Genomic DNA, 19,139 nt, shown 5'->3' on the forward strand with positions numbered 1-19,139 from the left:
TTTTCTATAGAAAAACATTTTGCTATTTAAAAAAAAAAAATCCATTTGTATTTTAAATGTATTGAGGGAAAAGCGGACCCGAAGTCAAATTCCTTGTTTGTTTGAACTAACAAGGAGAATAAAACTGATTCTTACATTTTTATACGTGTAGATTCTATCCTACGTCGCACGTACACATTTGGTTGGAAATTCAAATAGGTTGGGTTAACTGGTGTGGTGGCTGACATTACTTTCCAGTTGTGAAATACAGTTTTGACTATGTTGGAATGGCATAAATGTTTAAAAATGAGTGATATACAGACGGGATATTATCAAAACTGACCCCGAATCAAATTGTGTTTAGTGGTCCTTACTGCTCTAATTATCTCAGTTCCGACTTGTTTATTAACGGAGTGAAACGGAAATAAGAAAATAAATGACAAAGCGTGGGAATAAAATGGGGCGTGTGACTTTAATTTGAAGTTCCACCCCGGAAGTTGCGCTTCCAATTGAAGCTAGCTTGATTCATGTTGAGACTTTCACTCAAAACAGTCCTTGCTCTTCCCCACTTTGTTTGTAAACCTATAGCTACGGCCGGACTTGGTTGACTAGGTGAGTTTAAGGCAGTCTTGAACAAATTAAATGTCAGTCATGTGTTTTTATATTCTGTCATTCGGCCGAGTTAATATACAAAGTAGTGAACATTAGCTAGCGTCTGCTACAAGCTACGCAGTGTAGCTCCAGTCAACCCTGATAAGTTAAACCCAGCCACCATAAAGCCTCGCAATGTCAGGGCGGCATTTATGTAACTTTAAAAAATGATGCTTGCTTCGGCCGTTTTAACTGACTTCGCAGAACAATTTATGTGTTAAAAGTGTCGTCAGCTAAAGCTAGCGGTCCAGCTATAGGGAAGCTTTAAGAACAGTGCTGTCTTCATGTAACTCAGAGACTTGTTTTCACCTTGATACTCTTCCAAGACTCTTGCTGCTCTTTAAATGTGGACCACTGAGCTTTTCAGTAAAATAACCCGTGTTTCTTATGAAGGCTATAACCGTATAATGACTGTCACGCTTGCTTAACCAGCATTTAAACTATAAGAAACACTTCCCGTTGTCTTAATCGCCTTTGCGTCGTTGACCAAACCTCCCTCCCTGAAGCTCTGTGTCTGTGTTTTTGTTTCTTTGCTACAGAAAGCACAGCCATGTGCAGCTGTGTGCGGAGCTCCAGGGCCATGGCCCCTGCGCTGCTCCCCAGGCTGCTGCTCCCTCAGATAGGCTTCAGGCTGGCGGGCAGGGGGCTCTGGACCTCCCCGCAGTGTCTGGCTGTCAGCGGGGAGTCCCAACTCCCTCCTGTGCCAGGCCAGGCCCGGGTGGTGATCTGTGGAGGCGGGATTGTTGGAACATCAGTGGCCTATCACCTGGCCAAACTGGGCTGGACGGACATCGTTCTGCTTGAGCAGGGCAGGTGAGATGAAAACTCTGTTATATTTAAAGGGGCACGATTATGTATTTACCAGGGACAGAGTGTTGTTTTACTGCACCAACTCCATTAACTAACTAGCTAAGTTGCTTTCAGATTATTTAAATATACTTCACAGTTTAAAATCTGGAAATTGGGCCTCTCTCTTAAGAAGCTTTTGGTCTGAGGAGCTTTGCACTGAGAAGTAGATGTGAAGCTCTACCAGGTGCTTGCTAATTGCTGCTGGCTAGTCTGAAGGAGCTAAGTAGGGGAGTCGCAGGGAAGGAGTGCTCTGTAATGTAGAAGTTCACCTGGAGACAAAGAAAAGGTGTTCTTTGGTGATAGCAAGGATTCTGCATTTGCAAATGGTTGCCACGGGAACCATTTGGAGCCAAAATGATTTCTTAAACGTGTATAAACGAGTCAAAGCAACACTCCAGGGATCTTTTTGATGAGGGAATAACATTACAACATGATGTAAAACTCAAAAAAGTTGATTTTACATCACACTGCCCGTTTAATAATTTAGGAATATAATTCAGGATTAAACTTTCAGTTCTCCAGTCAAACTGTTTTCTTGTGTTGAACTGTGCTCCAGCCTTAAATTGGTTCATTTTGGTCTCCAGGAGGAGATCATAAAGTTGAATATTATGTTCTATTCATGTTTTGCTTTTCGCCCAGGCTTGGTGCAGGAACAACCAGACTCTGCGCTGGCATTCTCAGCATGGCTAAACCGATCTCCATCGAGTCTCAGATGGCCAACTACTCCAGCAGTCTTTACCAGCAGCTAGAGGAGGAGACCGGTGTTAAAACAGGTTAGATGCTTTCACAGCCTTTACTCATATTCAGCTTTTGGTGCTGGAAATAAAGGGAAAATTACAATGTGTAACTTCATCATCATTAACTTGAACTGATGGATACAAATAGCATTTTGCACCACCTATCTTTCCTCTGCATCTGTGTCAGGTATGATTAATTACATTTGTGCTAGACATCCATAAAGGAATACAATGTGCCTCTAAAATAGTTTTTTGCATTAATATCTTCCCGTTTGCATTTTATATTGACCATAAAAAATCCTTTTTGGGAAAGTTATGCGCTGCAATTTTATATTTTTGTAAGTCTGTGTTATTGCAAAAATAAAGCTGGTAAAAATGTGCAACTTTGACCCCAGCTTTTGGAAAAAGTTGCCGCAAAGTCAGCCATTTTAGGTCGCAAAAATCACAAAAAAAAACATTGCAAAAATTCTAGAGGGACTAAATGCAGCACTATACACAGGAGGTTTAGCACATTCATGAGTTGTAATCAGTCCAGATTGAAATCCCGACCCTCTCATCAAATCCGACGAAGCAAAAACAAAGAGAAATGGTTGGAAGTCTTCGTGTCTAGATGTATAAAACTAGTAGGGACGCCATTTTTCTTCCACTTCTTTGGCATTTTCTGTCTTGTGTTGGCCTGTCATGTAAAATCAAAATAAAAAACAATAAATTTGTGGTTTCTAACTTGATAAAGTACAACAACAAAAAAAAAGAATCTATAAGCATTTCTGACTCAATACTTATGTGTGTGTTGGATTTCTTATTATTTTCCAGGTTATGTGAAGACTGGTTCTTTGTGTCTGGCACAAAATCAGGATCGCTTCATTTCACTTAAGCGCCTGGCAACGAGACTCAAGTAAGACAGGCGGTTGAACTCAATAGGCTACATGGGTGTAGGCGGATGCCATCGATTTGCTTGATTTAAAGACGGTAAAGAACATTGAAGTTCCTAATTTCTCCACAGAGTGTTGGGGATCAACTGTAACATTATTAAACCCAAAGAGATCGCCAAACTCCACCCCCTAGTCAACATTCATGACCTGGTGGGGGCGCTCCATCTCCCTGATGACGCTGTGGTGTCCTCGCCTGACGTTAACCATGCGCTGGCCGTGGCTGCCGCCCGACAAGGTAACTTCAGAGGGAACCCTGACTTCACCCCGTTTTTGTCTCTCTCTCTTTATCTTTCTCCTCATGGTCCATTTCTGTTGGTTTTCAGGAGTCCAGATTCTGGACCGGACCGCCGTTCAGCAGGTGGTGGTGGAAAAGGGCCACGTTATGGCCGTGGAGACTGATCGCGGCTCCATTGAGTGTGAATACTTTGTCAACTGTGCCGGTCAGGTAAAACTCACGCTTTCGGGACCTGGTGCCTTGTTTACTTCAGGAAGTTAGCTGCATATTATTTTCAATCACATTCAACAATATTTCTACGCATTCTTATAAAGCCTTAAATTCATGTATTTAAAATGGAGGCCTTAAAATGTATTAAATCCATCGGAAGATATGTAAGTTGGCCTTAAATATGTTAACCACCAGTCTTAAATTAATCTTTAATCTTGTATATTCTATATAGTTTTCTCGTGGGACTTTTCTGTCAGGCTAAAGTTTGAGTCGCCATAATGTTCTGTGACTCAAGGCGATTGAGGCTACCGTTAGCTAGCCGCTAATAAAACCTTGCTAGCTAACTAGCTTTACTGCGAATATCTTTGGCAGATTGTGGTGGGTCTGGTTTGTTAGGTTCATGCAGTCATCTGGTGCTTCTTCTCCGTGTGTCTCCGCTCCAGTGGGCTTATGAACTGGGCCAGGCTAGTGAAGTGAAAGTGTCGGTCCCGCTCCATGGCTGTGAGCACTTCTACCTCCTCACCAAACCTCTCCAGGAGCCACTGGTGCCCAACACTCCAGGTCTCTAAAATAAAGTACACTGATTTAAAATTTTTTTGCCGTAGCTTCTAATCCATTGCAAAGTCTGATTTTACTTGAAACTGCAGTTTTGGGTAGTATTTTAATACATAATCCTCCTTTGCTCTGTTAGTCGCAAAATAACGTCAGAGGCTCTGAGACCACAAGTTGCAAAACCAGAGATTGGGAACCACAAACATTCTTCTTGGTGGATCTCGGTTCTTGTGTATGAATTGTTAAAGTTGTGGACTTGTGTTTGTGATTTTTTTTAAACATTTTATTTTATTTTCCAGTTATAATTGATATGGATGGTAGGATGTACGCGAGGCCGTGGCAGGGAGGCCTTTTGTCTGGTGGCTTCGAGAAGAACCCCAAACCAATCTTCACCGAGGGCCGCAACCAGCTGGAGATCCAGAACATGCAGGAGGATTGGGATCACTTCGGTAATGAGGACCGACTGCTATTTCTGAGCACTTTATTTGACTGCATATCAATATGTTACAGGGCTGCAGCTCATACTTATTTTAATAATCAATTATTCTATCAATTGAGTGAAAAATTGGCAAATCCTGTAGATTTTTCATTTAATCACTTAAGCCCTTTTTATATTATATTAGAAATACATTAAAAGATGGAAATAAGCACATTTTTTATTGCCCAAAATGCAATAACGCAGCATTCCTTTAGTGAATGATTTGTAGCAATGGATGTATCTGCAGCTAAAAAAATACTTCTAACATCAACATGTGAGAAGCTCAGTGTTCAATAAAGTGTAGAATGGATCTACTGACTATTTTTATTAGTAATCGCATAGAAAAAGGTGCCCTGGGGAATATTTTTCTTTTTCTTTTTTTCCCCAGAATTTAAACCAGGTAAAGCTAAATCTGACACTTGAGGAGTTCTGGGTAGAACAGATTTACAGACAAATGTTTGTTTCTATCATAAATGCAAAATGCATATAATTTTGTACAGTTTTGGCTTAATTACTGCCCTGAATATATTATTTGAGAAAATGGCATTTTTTGAGTTTGCATACTCCTGTTTAATTATACACTAAATTGACGATTATTTCAGTAATCGATTCATCACAGTTAATCGTTTCAGCCCTAATAGATTACACTGGCAATAAATTAGGCTGTGATGGATTTTGAATTCTCCCACTTTCAACACAGACGGAAATTAAATAAAAATGAGTTAAATCATTCTCTTTTTAAATACAAAAATATACTTTTATCCAAAATGATTGTCTTGGTTTATTGTTTTTGACTCTGTGGGTCATTGTACATATGTCCAAACACACACGTGTGCTTCAATCTTTTGTCCTTGGCCTCATAGTAGTAATTTGAGAGTCTTCATGTAAGCTGACAGGTTGTCATAACTCTCGTCAACCTTATGGGGAGGACACAAGTTCTCAGCCAAACCTGAACCACAGCAACACGCAACTAAAATACCTCGGCTAAATTCTCACCAAGGGGCCACTTTGGCGTAACAACATGCCTTCCGAAATCCGAACGCACCAATCTGGATTATTAGAACATGGAAATATTTGTCGGAGAGCAAACTCCTTACCGTTGTGCTCTTCTGCTTGCAGAGCCGATGCTTAGCGCCCTGCTGAGAAGAATGCCGCACATCGAAACGGCCGAGGTCCACCAGCTGGTCAACTGTCCAGAGTCCTTCACGCCCGACATGCGCTGCCTGATGGGGGAGACGCCAGGTGTGTCTGGCTACTACGTGCTGGCAGGGATGAACTCCTCGGGTCTGGCCTTCGCCGGAGGAGCTGGGAAGTAAGCAATAAATCATTAAATGGGGGAGAAACTCTACTTTTTAAAATATTGTTTTTAGTTTTACATGCATTATTTACTTTTTCCATGTATGTTGAATGGAAAGAAATGTTTTTCATACATCGGCGCTCTGCTGTGATGTTGACTTGTTCAGTGAAGCTCAAACAGCCTCTTCCTGCTGTGTGCAGGTACCTGGCAGAGTGGATGACCTACGGCTACCCCACCGCCAACGTCTGGCCTCTGGACATCAAACGCTTTGGCAACCTGCAGAGCAGCCGAACCTTCCTGAGACACCGAGTCATGGAAGTCATGCGTGAGTAGCGGCCGCTCCTTTAATTACAAGTTAGTGGTGGCACTCAATTAAAATTTTTAATCGAGTTATTTGCAGAGTCTGTATTTAATTAATTGGAAACGGCATATTAACAAAATTAGCAAAAATCTTTTATTTATCTATGTGATAATATATATATATATATATATATATATATATAGTTTTGGATTCTTTTTCTCAATCCTCATATCTCCTCCTAGCCATTCATCCACCAAACATTCATCAGTTTATCAGTTTCCTAACAGTTGTTTATGTGAGACACTCGTATTGAATTCTTTGTGTGTATATATAGTGATAAGTTTCTTTAATGTTTTTTATTATTGTGCTTGTGCATCGCATGCTTAGCCCTGCTGTATGAGCTGAAGGTTCCTCGGTGGGACTTTCAGACCGGCCGGCAGCTCAGGACCAGTCCCCTGTATGACCGCCTGGACACCCAGGGGGCTCGCTGGATGGAAAAACATGGCTTCGAAAGACCCAAATACTTTGTTCCCCCTGGAAAAGGTGCATACTGCTCAGCATCCACACCAAACCTTCTCAACTTCCTAACAGATTTTTTTACTAGCCAGTCTGAGAATCAACAACAGAGAGTGAAGTAGAGCGAAGAGGAGTCATTGCAGGTGCTGTTCTAAGAATACACCTAATATACTTAATTCTCAGTAAAGATGAAACATCTACAGAAATGCAGTGATTTTTACTGCAGATTTCCCAGAATTCGTTAGCAGAAACTAACTTTTACGACCGCTACCAAGAAACTGAATTCATAGAAACACATTGTTTATGGAGCGATGTTATCGATTTGAACCAAGGGTTCAAACTCATTCTTTTGAGTTTCTACAGTGTGATTTCTGGAGATGTTTCATGAATAAAGCCCCTGCTGTTCCTTTCTTTTCAGATCTGCTGTCCCTGGATCAGAGTAAGACCTTCTACAAGCCCGACTGGTTTGATATTGTCGGAGCAGAAGTGAAGTGCTGCAAAGAGGCCGTCTGTGTCATCGACATGTCCTCCTTCACCAAGTTTGAGTTGACTGTGAGTCACGTCTGACATTCGGCATCAAATTAGGTAGAAGAAACCCAGTTCCCCTCATCTGTAGCAGTTTAACTATCATCTTTGTCATCAATGTTGCATTGATTTGTAACAAATCATTGGCTCTTTTTAAAGACGCCAGCTAGACTTTTCTGTAGAATCAATAAAACACTATTTATTTATACATATATAGTTCGTCACCAAAAGAACATGACAAGGTCAAGCTTTCTATTTGTGTTGCCATTTTGTTGTTCTTTCATTCAGTGTTTGTATGGGTGCTTGAAATCCTTGAAAATGCTTTTCAAACTGCTCAGCTTTGTAATAAAATGCAATCTAACGTTTGATTAGACGCCTCAATTTGGAAAACGTTAATTCCAAGTGAGCCCAGAAGTTTTCATACAACAAATAAAAATAGATTTTTTTTTTTTGTGGGTAGGCATTTAATTTGAGCAGGAATCTAACATTTTATTTTAATTGTTTCAGTGTAGAATGTTACCACAAGATGTCATTAATAACAGTAACAAATGATATGCAATATTAAATTTAAACTCCCTTTTTTAGTTTTTTATTATTTTTTTAATTTTACATTTAAGTTGTTTGAAAAGTGCTTGAATTTTACTGGGGAAAAGTATGCACACCCTGTTCATAACAAAATCAAGATTTCTGCCAAATACAGGCCTCCACATGCCTCTTAAAGCAATTCACTAGAGTTCTTCTGCACTCGTCTCTTGTACATTTCCTCCCCTACTTCTCTGTTTTTGATTAAACTCAAACATTTGGGTTGGATAAAGCACAACGGAAGTGATTTGTGAACTTTTGTCTCAGTCTACAGGCGACCAGGCTTTGGAGCTGCTGCAGTATCTGTGCGCCAACGACCTGGACGTTCCCGTCGGACACATCGTCCACACTGGCATGCTGAACAAGAGGGGTGGCTACGAGAACGACTGCAGCGTGGTCCGCCTCAGCAAGAACAGGTTGGAGCCAAGGAACGGCACCGTGGACCTGAGGTCTATGGCATGAAAAACTCATCTAAAACAAAAAACGATGTCCGTTTGCCTCCAGTTTCTTCATCATCTCTCCGACGGACCAGCAGGTCCACTGTTGGTCTTGGATAAAGAAGCACATGCCCAACGACCCACACCTCCACCTAGAGGATGTGAGCTGGAAGTACACAGGTGAGCCTCAATGTCCTATTACCCTCTCTGTGTCTCTTGAAAAGGTTACTTATCAAACTTTTCTCATTCAGCTCTGAATCTGATTGGTCCACGAGCAATGGACGTCCTGGCTGAGCTGTCGTACGTCTCCATGACGCCCGAGCACTTCCCCTCCATGTTCTGCAAGGTGAGAGACGAGTTGAAGCAAAGCTAACGATAAGCGGCTTGTTTGTTCTGTGCTCTTGCCCTCATGTTGCCCTGTTTGTATTTGCAGGAGATGAGTGTGGGCTACGCCAACGGGATCAGAGTGATGAGCATGACTCATACTGGAGAACCAGGTTTCATGCTCTACATCCCCATAGAGGTGCAAACGAGTTGTATTTAGACAACAGGACAGGGTGTTTGAGAAAATGCTCTCAATTTTCTGATCACTTTTGACCTCTACTCATTTGCATTTAACAACTTCGATTCATTTTTAAAAGAAATCTGACTGCCCAGATTTTGAATTACTTGGATTTTCTGTAATGCACATTGTATTCTGGGTCAAAATGTTTTTTCCTCGCACAGCCCACAGTTTTATGCACATTCTTTGCATTGTTATTTATTTTTATTCATGATAGTTCAGGATTTCCCCCAGTGTATTATGAGCCTGGCAGGCCACCAGGGTGAACTTGCCCCACCACCAGGTTACGCGTTATTTAAAATACTTTTTATACAGCAGTAACAGTGAAGGTAAAGACGGATTAAGCTAGGTTTATAGTTGACATGTTGAACTGGGCCCTAGAAGGAGCGGACCAATTGCGCCCTCCCTGCACCAGTCCGTTGGCCTCACATGCTAGTATTTCCAAAACCTTGATATTGGCCTGCTTTGTCCATTCCCTACCAGTTTTGATGCATCATTTTGGAGCACTCATTTTGAGTTAGTCCTTCTTTAGTATTCCACACACTTTGTGAGCTGTACCAGAACCACTCGTAGTCAAACTGTCTCTAAAAGAGTTTCCTAGAGGACATTTGACTTCAAATATGAGACACGAGTTTGATTTTTAAAGTACTCTTTTCTTCTTTTTTTTTTTCAGGGTGCACCAGTAAATCATCTCGTTTCCTTAATTTTGTGCGATAACCCAGTAATTGCATGGCTGATCGCAAAATTAAATAAATTTATTGTGTAACCAACCTTCATAGAATGGTTTGGAGGTTCTCCATTAAAGCCTAACATGAGACAATAGGTTAACATCAACTTCTTATTGCCACTGCACATCAGGTCACATCTTCTCTGTGTGATGATTTATACCGGTAGGGATTTCAGGAAAAACACAGATTCCTGTGAAGTCTAACTCTGATGTCATCCATCCACTCCCTCCAGTACGCTCTGCATGTATACAACGAGGTGATGTCAGTGGGGCAGAAGTACGGCATCCGTAACGCCGGGTACTACGCTCTGAGGAGCCTTCGCATCGAAAAGTTCTTTGCCTTCTGGGGTCAGGACCTCGACACGTTCACCACGCCGCTGGAGTGCGGACGGGAGTTCAGGGTCAAGTTCGACAAGGTCGGTCCGGCCGCTGGGGAAATGTTCTCTCACTGCACACCAACGGCATTTATATTGGAACGTGAAGCTTCGTTTCAGTCAGTTTGCCATCTGCTTTGCTCTAAATGTTCTGACTGCAGCTGCAGACACAACAGGCAACTCTTTAAATAAACAAGTTTACTGTTGAGCTCAGAACCAGAACCTCTGGTGAGTCGCAGCTGTTGTGGCGGTGCAGTATTGCTAAAACGGGCTGCACGGTTAATAATCCGTTCCAACACACTGAGAGAGAACATGGCTCTGCAGGCGCCACAGCTTGGGCTCTGGCTGCCTTTTTCTATAGAGCAATTATTTGTTTGTAAACGCAAAGGACACACACACTTTGCCTTTAAACTGTCACTGGTTGCTATGGTTACTTTCCATAGTCTTGTTTTAACATTAGTCTGTGCACTACAAGTGTTTATTACAGCATGAGAAAACAAGTCATTCTTCAACATTGGTGAATGAGATACTAAATAAGGAGGAAAGAGGCGGATCTGAGCTCACTGCGATTTGTAAATAATTTAATAATTGTAAATAGTTTGAATAGTTACAATATATTCTGCAGTTGACATGCACAGCGACAGTGAGTGTGTACACAGCGTGACGTCCACTGATAATCCCTCTGTGTCTCTCTTCCACAGGACACTAACTTCCTGGGCCGCGAGGCGTTGCTGCAGCAGCGCCAGGAGGGCGTGTTCCGCCGCTTCATCATGCTTGTCCTGGAGGACCACGACACGGAGCTGGACCTGTGGCCGTGGTGGGGCGAGCCTGTCTACCGCAGCGGCCAGCTGGCTGGGACCACCACCAGCAGCGCCTACAGCTACACGCTGGAGCGCCATGTCTGCCTGGGCTTCGTGTCTCCACCGCCGGGTCCTGAGGGCCTCCCCACGCCCATCACCCCCGACTTCATCAACCGTGGCGACTATGAGGTGAACATCGCCGGACAGCGCTACCCGGCCAAGGCCAAGCTGTACCCCTTCAGCTCCCTCTTCACCCAGCAGAAGCGGCGCAAGGAGGACATGGAGCTCAGCAACCTCCAGGGGAAGTGAGGCCTCCCCAGACGACACTCCTTCAGTTCACCCCTCCTGACCCAACCCAGTGTCTGGTGTGAGGGCTGAATGTACAAGCACTTCTTGTTGGTACTCTAAAAATCAGTTTTGGGGTTTCATCCTCTGCTTTTAAAGTGCAATATTTAGAAAAGCACCTAAGGCTTGACCTTTCATCTCATTGAAATCCAGTTCTTCATCCCATCATTCCCACCCTGACTACCCCGACTGCTGTGCCGCTGCAGTCTGTGGTTATGTGGCTTTATCAAGGCGATATCAACACTAGCTGCTGCAGACTTTACCAGTTTGTTGACTTAAACCCAGGGGTGTCCAAATGAAGATTAAAAAAAAAGAAGTATGCAACTTTTATAAAACATTTTTTTTTACATATTTGTTAAAATTCTCACAGTATAACTTGAGACAGATAATCTGTGAAAAGGTCTTTCTTCTTCACCTCCTGCCTAAAGAAATGCACTGTTCCTGGTCATCATCCTTGTGAACGTGCTGCTAAACGAGCTAAAAGTGGAGAAAAACAACTCGCCGTTTCAGGACAACAGTTTATCCGCTGTCATCGGTGGCCATGCTAACTAGCATTAGCAACAGTGACGAGATGTGCTGCAGCAGTATCGAAGGGGGAGGAGGAAAGTGGCATACAGCCTTGATTGACAGCGCTAAGACCCTCCTCCTGGCTCTGATTGGGTGTTTCTAGTTAGATCTTCTGCCTTCTCCCAGTTTTCTTTTTTTTTTTTTTCTTCACAGATTGTCTCATGCTGTCACAACATGGTGACAGTTTGAACAAATATGTAAGAAAAGTATTTTTTATTTTATTTTATAAAAGTTACATTCTGGAGTTTTAAGGAGAAACACAAACTATCTTAAATCCATTTTTGGCTTTCATCTTAATTTGATAGTACACAGCACCACAAGCATCCAGTAACTTTTGCTTGAATGTAGACTTGGGTGCATCCATTTATTAAACTAGGCTAAACAAGTATTTGTTTTTGTTCAAAAGGGACCCATATCATGTTTTTGTAGCCTAGAATACGTCTAAAATTATATACAGATACTTCCTGTTTAAATCAGGCTGGTACATTTCATTAAAAAACTGCAGTTTTTTTTTTTACACAAGAATTGTTTTTGCATTTTTAGAACAAAAGGCATTATTTTAGTTGTGCTCCCCCCTCATTGGAAAATGTTTGGACACCCCTGTTTTGACCCGTCCTGAAGGATTTCACTCTGGCAGCCTTCTCCACCTCATGAGCTGTTAATGCATTGTGAAGGAAACACAAGCTGATGTTGCACTTCTGAACACAAAGTTCTCAGCCGTAAATCGGCTGACAAGGAGGCCTATTTCAGAAATTTTCTACTCCCAGCCTTATAACAATTTGTCAGAAATCATCTTTCTGTAAAAGGGGGGGAAGAAAATAAAAAGCCTCGGATAATTACTGATAACCCAGTTATTTTTCGTCCACTACACTTCATCCTGTTGCAAACACTTCCTGAAACTCCAAAGCAAATCAGAACAGCTTCTTCCGCTCTCTGTGCTGGTGTTATCTGCTGAGAACTGGTGTAGTGTTGTTTTCATGTATGCCGCACTCGTGGAAAAGATATTTATGTTTTCTTTTTTCCTTTTTCTCTTGAAACGTTGATGCACTTTTGATGTTTTTGATTTAGATTTATTGAATGTGAGGCTGAGAGGAGAGCAAATCTTGTAGTCATACTGTTTTCAGTCCTCCATATCTAATTGTTTTGACTTGTGTGTAAAGGAAAGAATTCATTTCAGTTTGAAATAAAAATGTATTTTTGTATAGCTGTGTATAGAAATCTTTTTTTGTTGTATTTTGTATCAGTTGAGTTTGCATTGTCGCATAAAGAATTTCTTGATCAGTTGCAGCCGCTCTTATTTTGAATCTTTAAACGTCTATCACATATGAGATGTCAAAACTCGGGTAGTTTGAAACCTGTAAATGTAAAAACATTGAGGTGCAGCAAAAGCAAATGTGATTAGCAGTACCTGCTAACAAGTGATTGTGTAATTCAGGACATGTTGATGTGGAATGTTTTCCTCTTAGATATCAATTCATGACACTCACTGCTGAGGTCTTCAGTCAGAGGTCTCTTTTGATTTGTCGCAAGACTGACTGCTACCAGAGATCCTTCCTGCTCATAGCATCACCATCTACAACAACTCCATGAAGTTATGACATTTCATCTCCCTTTTATGTAAAGTATTTTAGATGAATTGAATACTAAGATTATATAGATTGCATCTTTTTAGCCTGTAAATTGATGGGGCTCTTACAGTGAAGGCAAAAAGCTGAATTTGTTTGAAATATAACAGTGAATCTGTGCTGCTGTTCATTCAACAGTTCATTTCATCAAAAAAAAAAAACACATTTAACCAATTCCCACATGAGAACTTACAGAACATTCTTCTGTGGTGATAAAAGTTTATTGCAAAACCACCATAGTTTGGGAACCATGCTTCAGTGTACTTTAGGCATTTATCAGCCCCCCAAAAAGATCAGTCAGTACTAAACAATTCAGTGTGCTTGTATTTTATTTGAAGTAAAATCAAATACAAGTCTTAAAGCTGCCCTTTATTACTCTGAACCAGCTGAACTCATTCACATTGACCAGCAGGACTGAACTGTTTGGTTCTGATGTGTTGACGGATACAAGAACGAATCAGAATAGAAGAAAAGACAGGAGTTACTTTTCTTTGAGTTGGTGAATGTTTGATACAGTTCTGTGCTGACACATTCCACCAAAACTAGGTAAACTTCAATGGTTATACCAAAAGAAAAGAATCATCTGAACGATTCTGCAAATGCAATATTTACAACACTGCTTAGCTTGAAACTAAGAGAGATGGGAGAGCACATTGCTTCTTTTCCAGAGTGAAAACTAAAGCCAATGAAGCTCTCTGCAGTGATGCTTTATGCACAAGTCAACAGGAACAGCAATTGCTTATTAACATCTGTTGTTTCCCCTCAAACACAATATGCAAAGTGAGCTCAGAGGCAGCAGAGATACATAACAAAACTCTTTATTAGCATAGTCCAAGTTAACAGCTTCCATACTAAGCACTGCGGCATCGAGGCGTAATCAGATCCTTCTGGCTTTACGTGGGCGGCATCCGTTGTGTGGCACGGGGGTGTCGTCTGTGATCGATACCACCTGCAGGCCTCCCATCGTCAGGCCTTTGATTGCAGACTGCAAAACAGACAAGGACACTTTCAGTCAGGAAACGGATCAAGAAGTCTCTGGTTGATTTAATTATCCCTGTCAAGAAGGGCCCTGAACGCTTCAGAAGGACGTCTACTCACTTATGCTGTGTTCCCAAAAAAAAAAAAAAAAAAAAAGTATATTAGCAGCTGGACATCTTGGCTTTGCAAAGCAGATGTAAACAAATTGCAGTGGCTTTAAATATTCTGAAGGCTCACTCTGTTTTTCCACTAGCAACATTGCTTCAAAGATTATGGTTCACCAGTGCCCTTCCACATTCCAAAACATTTGTGTTTTTTAATTTGCTTAAGTAAGAGGAAGCTGCTCAATACATCGGGCTTCTTTAAATCCCGATAGAACTATCCTCTCGACCAACATGAGGTATACCAATATATATTAGTGTTTACCACTGAGCCCTTTCACATGTTCTAATTTTATAACCACATTCAAGTTTTAAGTAGTTACATCAACACAAAGTAGTGCATAATTGTGAAGTGGAAGGGATTTTACACTTTGGGATGGAAGAAAGTCACAATAAATCACATTTAAAGTTTAAAGACATGTGAAAAACGACACCAGAGCCAAAGGCCAAGACCTTGTGAAGATGCTATTGGTAAGGCAGCGTCATTATCCAAAGAAATGTACCCTGTACCAACATTGGCTGAAAGGCCACTCAGCAAGAAGGAAGCAATTACTCTAAAGAAAACAAAAAAAAAGCCAGATTGCTGCTTGCCAATGCACAAAGACCTTCATTTTTGGAGACATGTACTGTGGTCTAATGAAACTTAGGTGAAACTGTTTTACCACAACTACAACCAATTTGGAGGAAAAAAGGGGACGCTTGTACCAGGTGGTAGCATCATGGGGCCGTTTTGCTGCAAACAGCTGGTGTAACTCAGCTGTTGGAGGAACTGGTGCAATTCATAAAATCTATGGTGTCATGAGGAGAGAACATCTACAGACAGTCAGAAACCTAAAAGTTTGGGTACAAATTGGTCTTTCAAATGGACAGCGACCTGAAGCAAACAGTCATAGTGGCTACAAAGTGGCTTAAGGACAACAAAGTCAATATTTTGGTGTGGCCACCACAAAGTTCTGATCTCAGTCATATGAATAATTTGAGAGCAGATCTGAAAAGGGAGGTGGCTAAAAAAGAACCATCAAGAATCCCATCACAAACTCCAAAATACTTGCTGCTGTTATTCCAGTGAAAGAGGATTCCACTTCACAATTATACTCTGTGTAAAGTCTATCACATAAAAATGCATTGGCGTCAACAAAATGTGAAAAAGTAAAATGGGTATGGGCGCTTTATAAAAGCGCATGAACTGCTCACCAGACGTCCAGGACCAAGACCTTTGACTACAACACGAACAAACGTAACTCCTTTTACTGTGGCTTTCTGTTTGGAAGAACAACAACAACAAAAAATACAGATAAATATACTGTGTTTATATAGAGGACATATTAGTCTTCCAACAGGTCGACAGTACAAATCATACTGTACTCATTAACCAGGAGTGGTGAACCAGCAGAATCATGGGAGGCTTCACTAATACCAAAAACATTCTGCAGACATAATCAGCTCCACTGGTCAGGGACCACAGATCTGACAGACAGACGTCCTGCTCTGCCCGAGCATCAGAGGAGAAAACTCACCGCGGCAGCAGAGATGCCAGCAGTCTGCGCGGCGATGGGCGTCGACTTCTTGCTGTTCTTGAAGCCTTCTGTGCCACAGGACGTCCGGACCAAAGACTGTCCTGAGCTGTCTGTAAGCTGGATGTGTGTGCTGGTGAAGGATGGAAAAGCTTACTCCGTGAACTGCTCTCAAAGTATTTATTTTTAACACAGTAATACAGACTTTTGACTGTATTTGGGCAGCCAGGTAAAAGAAAACATTGTGCTTCCTTCATGAAAATACGTTAGAGGTAGGTCGACCCTCACCCCTGGAAAATTCAATGGACAAACGGCATGACAAACAGGTTCCGCATGGTAAATTAGATTGATGCTCACCAATAGCCAAAGATTTGCCTCAGTTTCAGATTAGTGAGATGGGAGTCAAATAGCAACCTGCGGGCAGACATTGTCTTTGATTCCACAGGTGGTCAGCCCAATCTCTTTGATTTTATAAAGTCACTAGAATATGTTTCTCCCATCTCATTTTAAAGAGACACAACTGTTTGTAATTGGAGTTTAGATTTGGCCTAAAAAATGTCAAACTAACCTGGCCTGAGCCTGTAAGTGTCGTCTCTGTTCTAACTAATCAACTTGAATTTTAAGCCTGGTAAACGATACATATTACTTTAAGACTTTACTGAGTTTGATTTTAAGACCTTCATTTTAGTAACTAGTGTAACTTCTGCTGTTTTTAACTGAATTTAATTAGTAACTCCACTTACTTGTTGTATGTTGCTTTTATGTGAATAATTGGTAACTCTTCAAACTTCTTCCCAGCCCATCTCAGTGGACTGTCTTCACCAGGCATCGGGGGAAAATAGCTGAAAGATTGAAAATGGAATGAGCAAAGCAACATCGAAAGACAACATCGAAAGACAACACATCAGTAACCACAACTACTCAATTTGTTTACGTCTGCTTTGCAAAGCCAAGATGTCCAGCTGCTAATATACTTTTTTGGGGGGGGGAACACAGCATAAGTGAGTAGACATCCTTCTGAAGCATTATGACGGACTGATGGACTACAGTGTGCAGACCTGAAGTCTTTCCCCGTGCTAGCTTCCGCCTCCTGATGTCTCACAGAGCTGAGGAACAACGGCCTCTGCTGCGGCAGCCTTCTGCTTCCACACCTGAACACACACCTTATGATTAGCACAATTTGTAAGGCGCTGGTTCTGTTAGAAGTTGTACGGTTTTTGTGTCGCACAGTGCACGTGAAGCTTCAAAACCTAGCAAACACTTCATCAGCGTTAGCCGTTAGCTAACAGGAACCGCCAACAGCCAACAGGAGCACTTACTGTGAGATGGTGCCGTTGACATTCAGCGGGGTGAGCAGCTGTCGGCATAAAGCGCTCGCTGAATTAAACACACACCTGAAATTAAACATACTTCACATGTATATACACACGTTCAATGTTCCTGTCTGTACAAGCGTGACATTGAAGGTGAAGGACGAGACCATTAATCGGGAAATAGGGGGGAGGGATTAATGAAAAACGTCACTGTCGATATTTGCATTGCAGCTGAGCGTTGAATAACATGTTACTTTTTTCTAAAACTACATAAATGTTAACAAGGAAGTTGTGTGGCATTTCATTCTTATGGATTTTTGTTTTCATAAACTGAAGTAACTCCCCCCGCCTTGAGTCCAAACCATTTGTTCAGTGTTACGTATGCTCTCAACCAACACCACACACAAGCCCCGACTCCACTGTGAGGCCCAAACCTCTTCCGGTTCATGGATACCTGCGGACAGGGTTAAAAAACACTGCAATTTCAACAAATCATCAGTTTATTTGTCTTTAATGTTAGGGATAGGTGTCAAGTATGACAACTGACAATTAAAAATAAAAGCATACATATGTATATATTTTGTTTTTCATTTTCCTTATACGTGCGTTTTTGTGAAGAAATGTATACATTTTCTTTTATGTTTTCCTTGAACATAAGCAAACTAACCGGCTGCTAGAGACCTGGGGCCTCTATGGAGCGCCCAGGTGGAACAGATTTTTTTGTTTGTAATGATTTTTATTTTTATATTATATTAACAAAAACACAATTTCTTTATAAAGCTGTGCTTTTTTTGTTACAATAATATATATCTGATCATGTATAAATCATTCAATCAATTTTCATGATTCAAAAAGAAAAACAAAATTGCTCTTGGGCGCCCCCTGGTGACCGGTAAAATGAGCTGCCGTGCAATGTGCAGTGTTAATCCAAACCTCCACAGCACCGGTGGAAGAGAAGTAAGCAAAACAATGTCGCAAAAAATAACTTGTCCTTCAGAGACAGATAAAAGAAAGAGGAAGAATAGAAAAAAGCCAAGACAAAGGTATGTTTGCATGTGTCTTGGTAATGTTCAAGTCTATCAATAAGATTTAATAGAAAATTAGCTTGAACTGTCCAGTTCAAGCTAAACATTTATGCGAGCAAATTTGTATTTGTGTGAAACTGATTTTTAATTTTAAATGAATTGATTCTCGTGGTTGGCCCTAAGATTTTTTTGACTTCAGAACAACGTGTTTGGTAATGTTTGACAACAGTAGTTAAAACTTTTCATGCTCAGTGTTGAACATTTTCCAGCAAAATGTTTTTACATCAGGCTACTACATTGGTATGATGATGCCAATGTAGTAGCATCATCATACCAATGACAAACTAGACTGTTCAGCGTTCAGACTAACGCTGAACAGACTAACTGTTCAGCGTTAGTCTGCGTTATATTGTTTACTATTGAGGTTGTGGCGAAAACAAATGATTTTTAACACCAATTTATAAGTTATGTGAAACTTCTCCAGGAGTACTGTTAACATTTTTTGGAGACACGGAATCAGCCCAGTACCGGTCCAGATGTTCAGGCTCAGGAAAGGCATCAGGTGAGAGAAACACTTGCTTAGTATAAATAAAATTTTTATATCTAGAAATTACGGCATCTTAATCCCATCTCCATCCTCTGTAGACATAAATCTGGCTCTCCCATCCTCTGTATCCACTGTCTCATCTGTGTCTGCAACCACTGCTGATCTTCCTTTTAAGCTGATAGAAAATCAGAAGACCACTGTTATTTAAGGAGAACGTTTCCTTCTCCAAAAGGCCTTTTTTGAAACACTCAGGAGTTTCTGTATGCTTTGCGAAAGAAATACTTCTCTGTGGTGATCTCTCTGCCTCTAGCAAATAGAGG

The 19,139-nt window shown here is 41.2% G+C and overlaps 2 protein-coding genes across 2 annotated transcripts; one reads left to right on the forward strand and one right to left on the reverse strand.

The window, feature by feature from the left end:
- Positions 1-479: 479 nt before the first annotated feature.
- pdpr (pyruvate dehydrogenase phosphatase regulatory subunit) lies at positions 480-11,402 on the forward strand. Its single transcript, XM_008404831.2, has 18 exons — positions 480-591; positions 1,170-1,443; positions 2,119-2,252; positions 3,030-3,111; positions 3,220-3,383; positions 3,472-3,593; positions 4,037-4,154; positions 4,445-4,594; positions 5,743-5,935; positions 6,121-6,245; positions 6,609-6,764; positions 7,156-7,289; positions 8,112-8,260; positions 8,349-8,461; positions 8,533-8,627; positions 8,715-8,804; positions 9,804-9,986; positions 10,646-11,402. Exons 2-18 carry the CDS (start codon positions 1,181-1,183, stop codon positions 11,051-11,053), a joined length of 2,679 nt encoding a protein of 892 aa, XP_008403053.1. The 5' UTR covers positions 480-591; positions 1,170-1,180; the 3' UTR covers positions 11,054-11,402.
- A 2,190-nt stretch (positions 11,403-13,592) lies between these two features.
- Positions 13,593-17,516, reverse strand: mrps11 (mitochondrial ribosomal protein S11). The gene is made up of 6 exons (XM_008404830.2): positions 17,254-17,516; positions 16,993-17,085; positions 16,678-16,776; positions 15,938-16,067; positions 15,615-15,680; positions 13,593-14,266 (listed from the first exon to the last, which is right to left on the reverse strand). Exons 1-6 carry the CDS (start codon positions 17,340-17,342, stop codon positions 14,159-14,161), a joined length of 585 nt encoding a protein of 194 aa, XP_008403052.1. The 5' UTR covers positions 17,343-17,516; the 3' UTR covers positions 13,593-14,158.
- Positions 17,517-19,139: the final 1,623 nt, after the last annotated feature.

The sequence above is a fragment of the Poecilia reticulata genome, linkage group LG3 (genome assembly GCF_000633615.1).
Source record: "Poecilia reticulata strain Guanapo linkage group LG3, Guppy_female_1.0+MT, whole genome shotgun sequence".
Classification (NCBI taxonomy): Eukaryota; Metazoa; Chordata; class Actinopteri; order Cyprinodontiformes; family Poeciliidae; genus Poecilia; species Poecilia reticulata.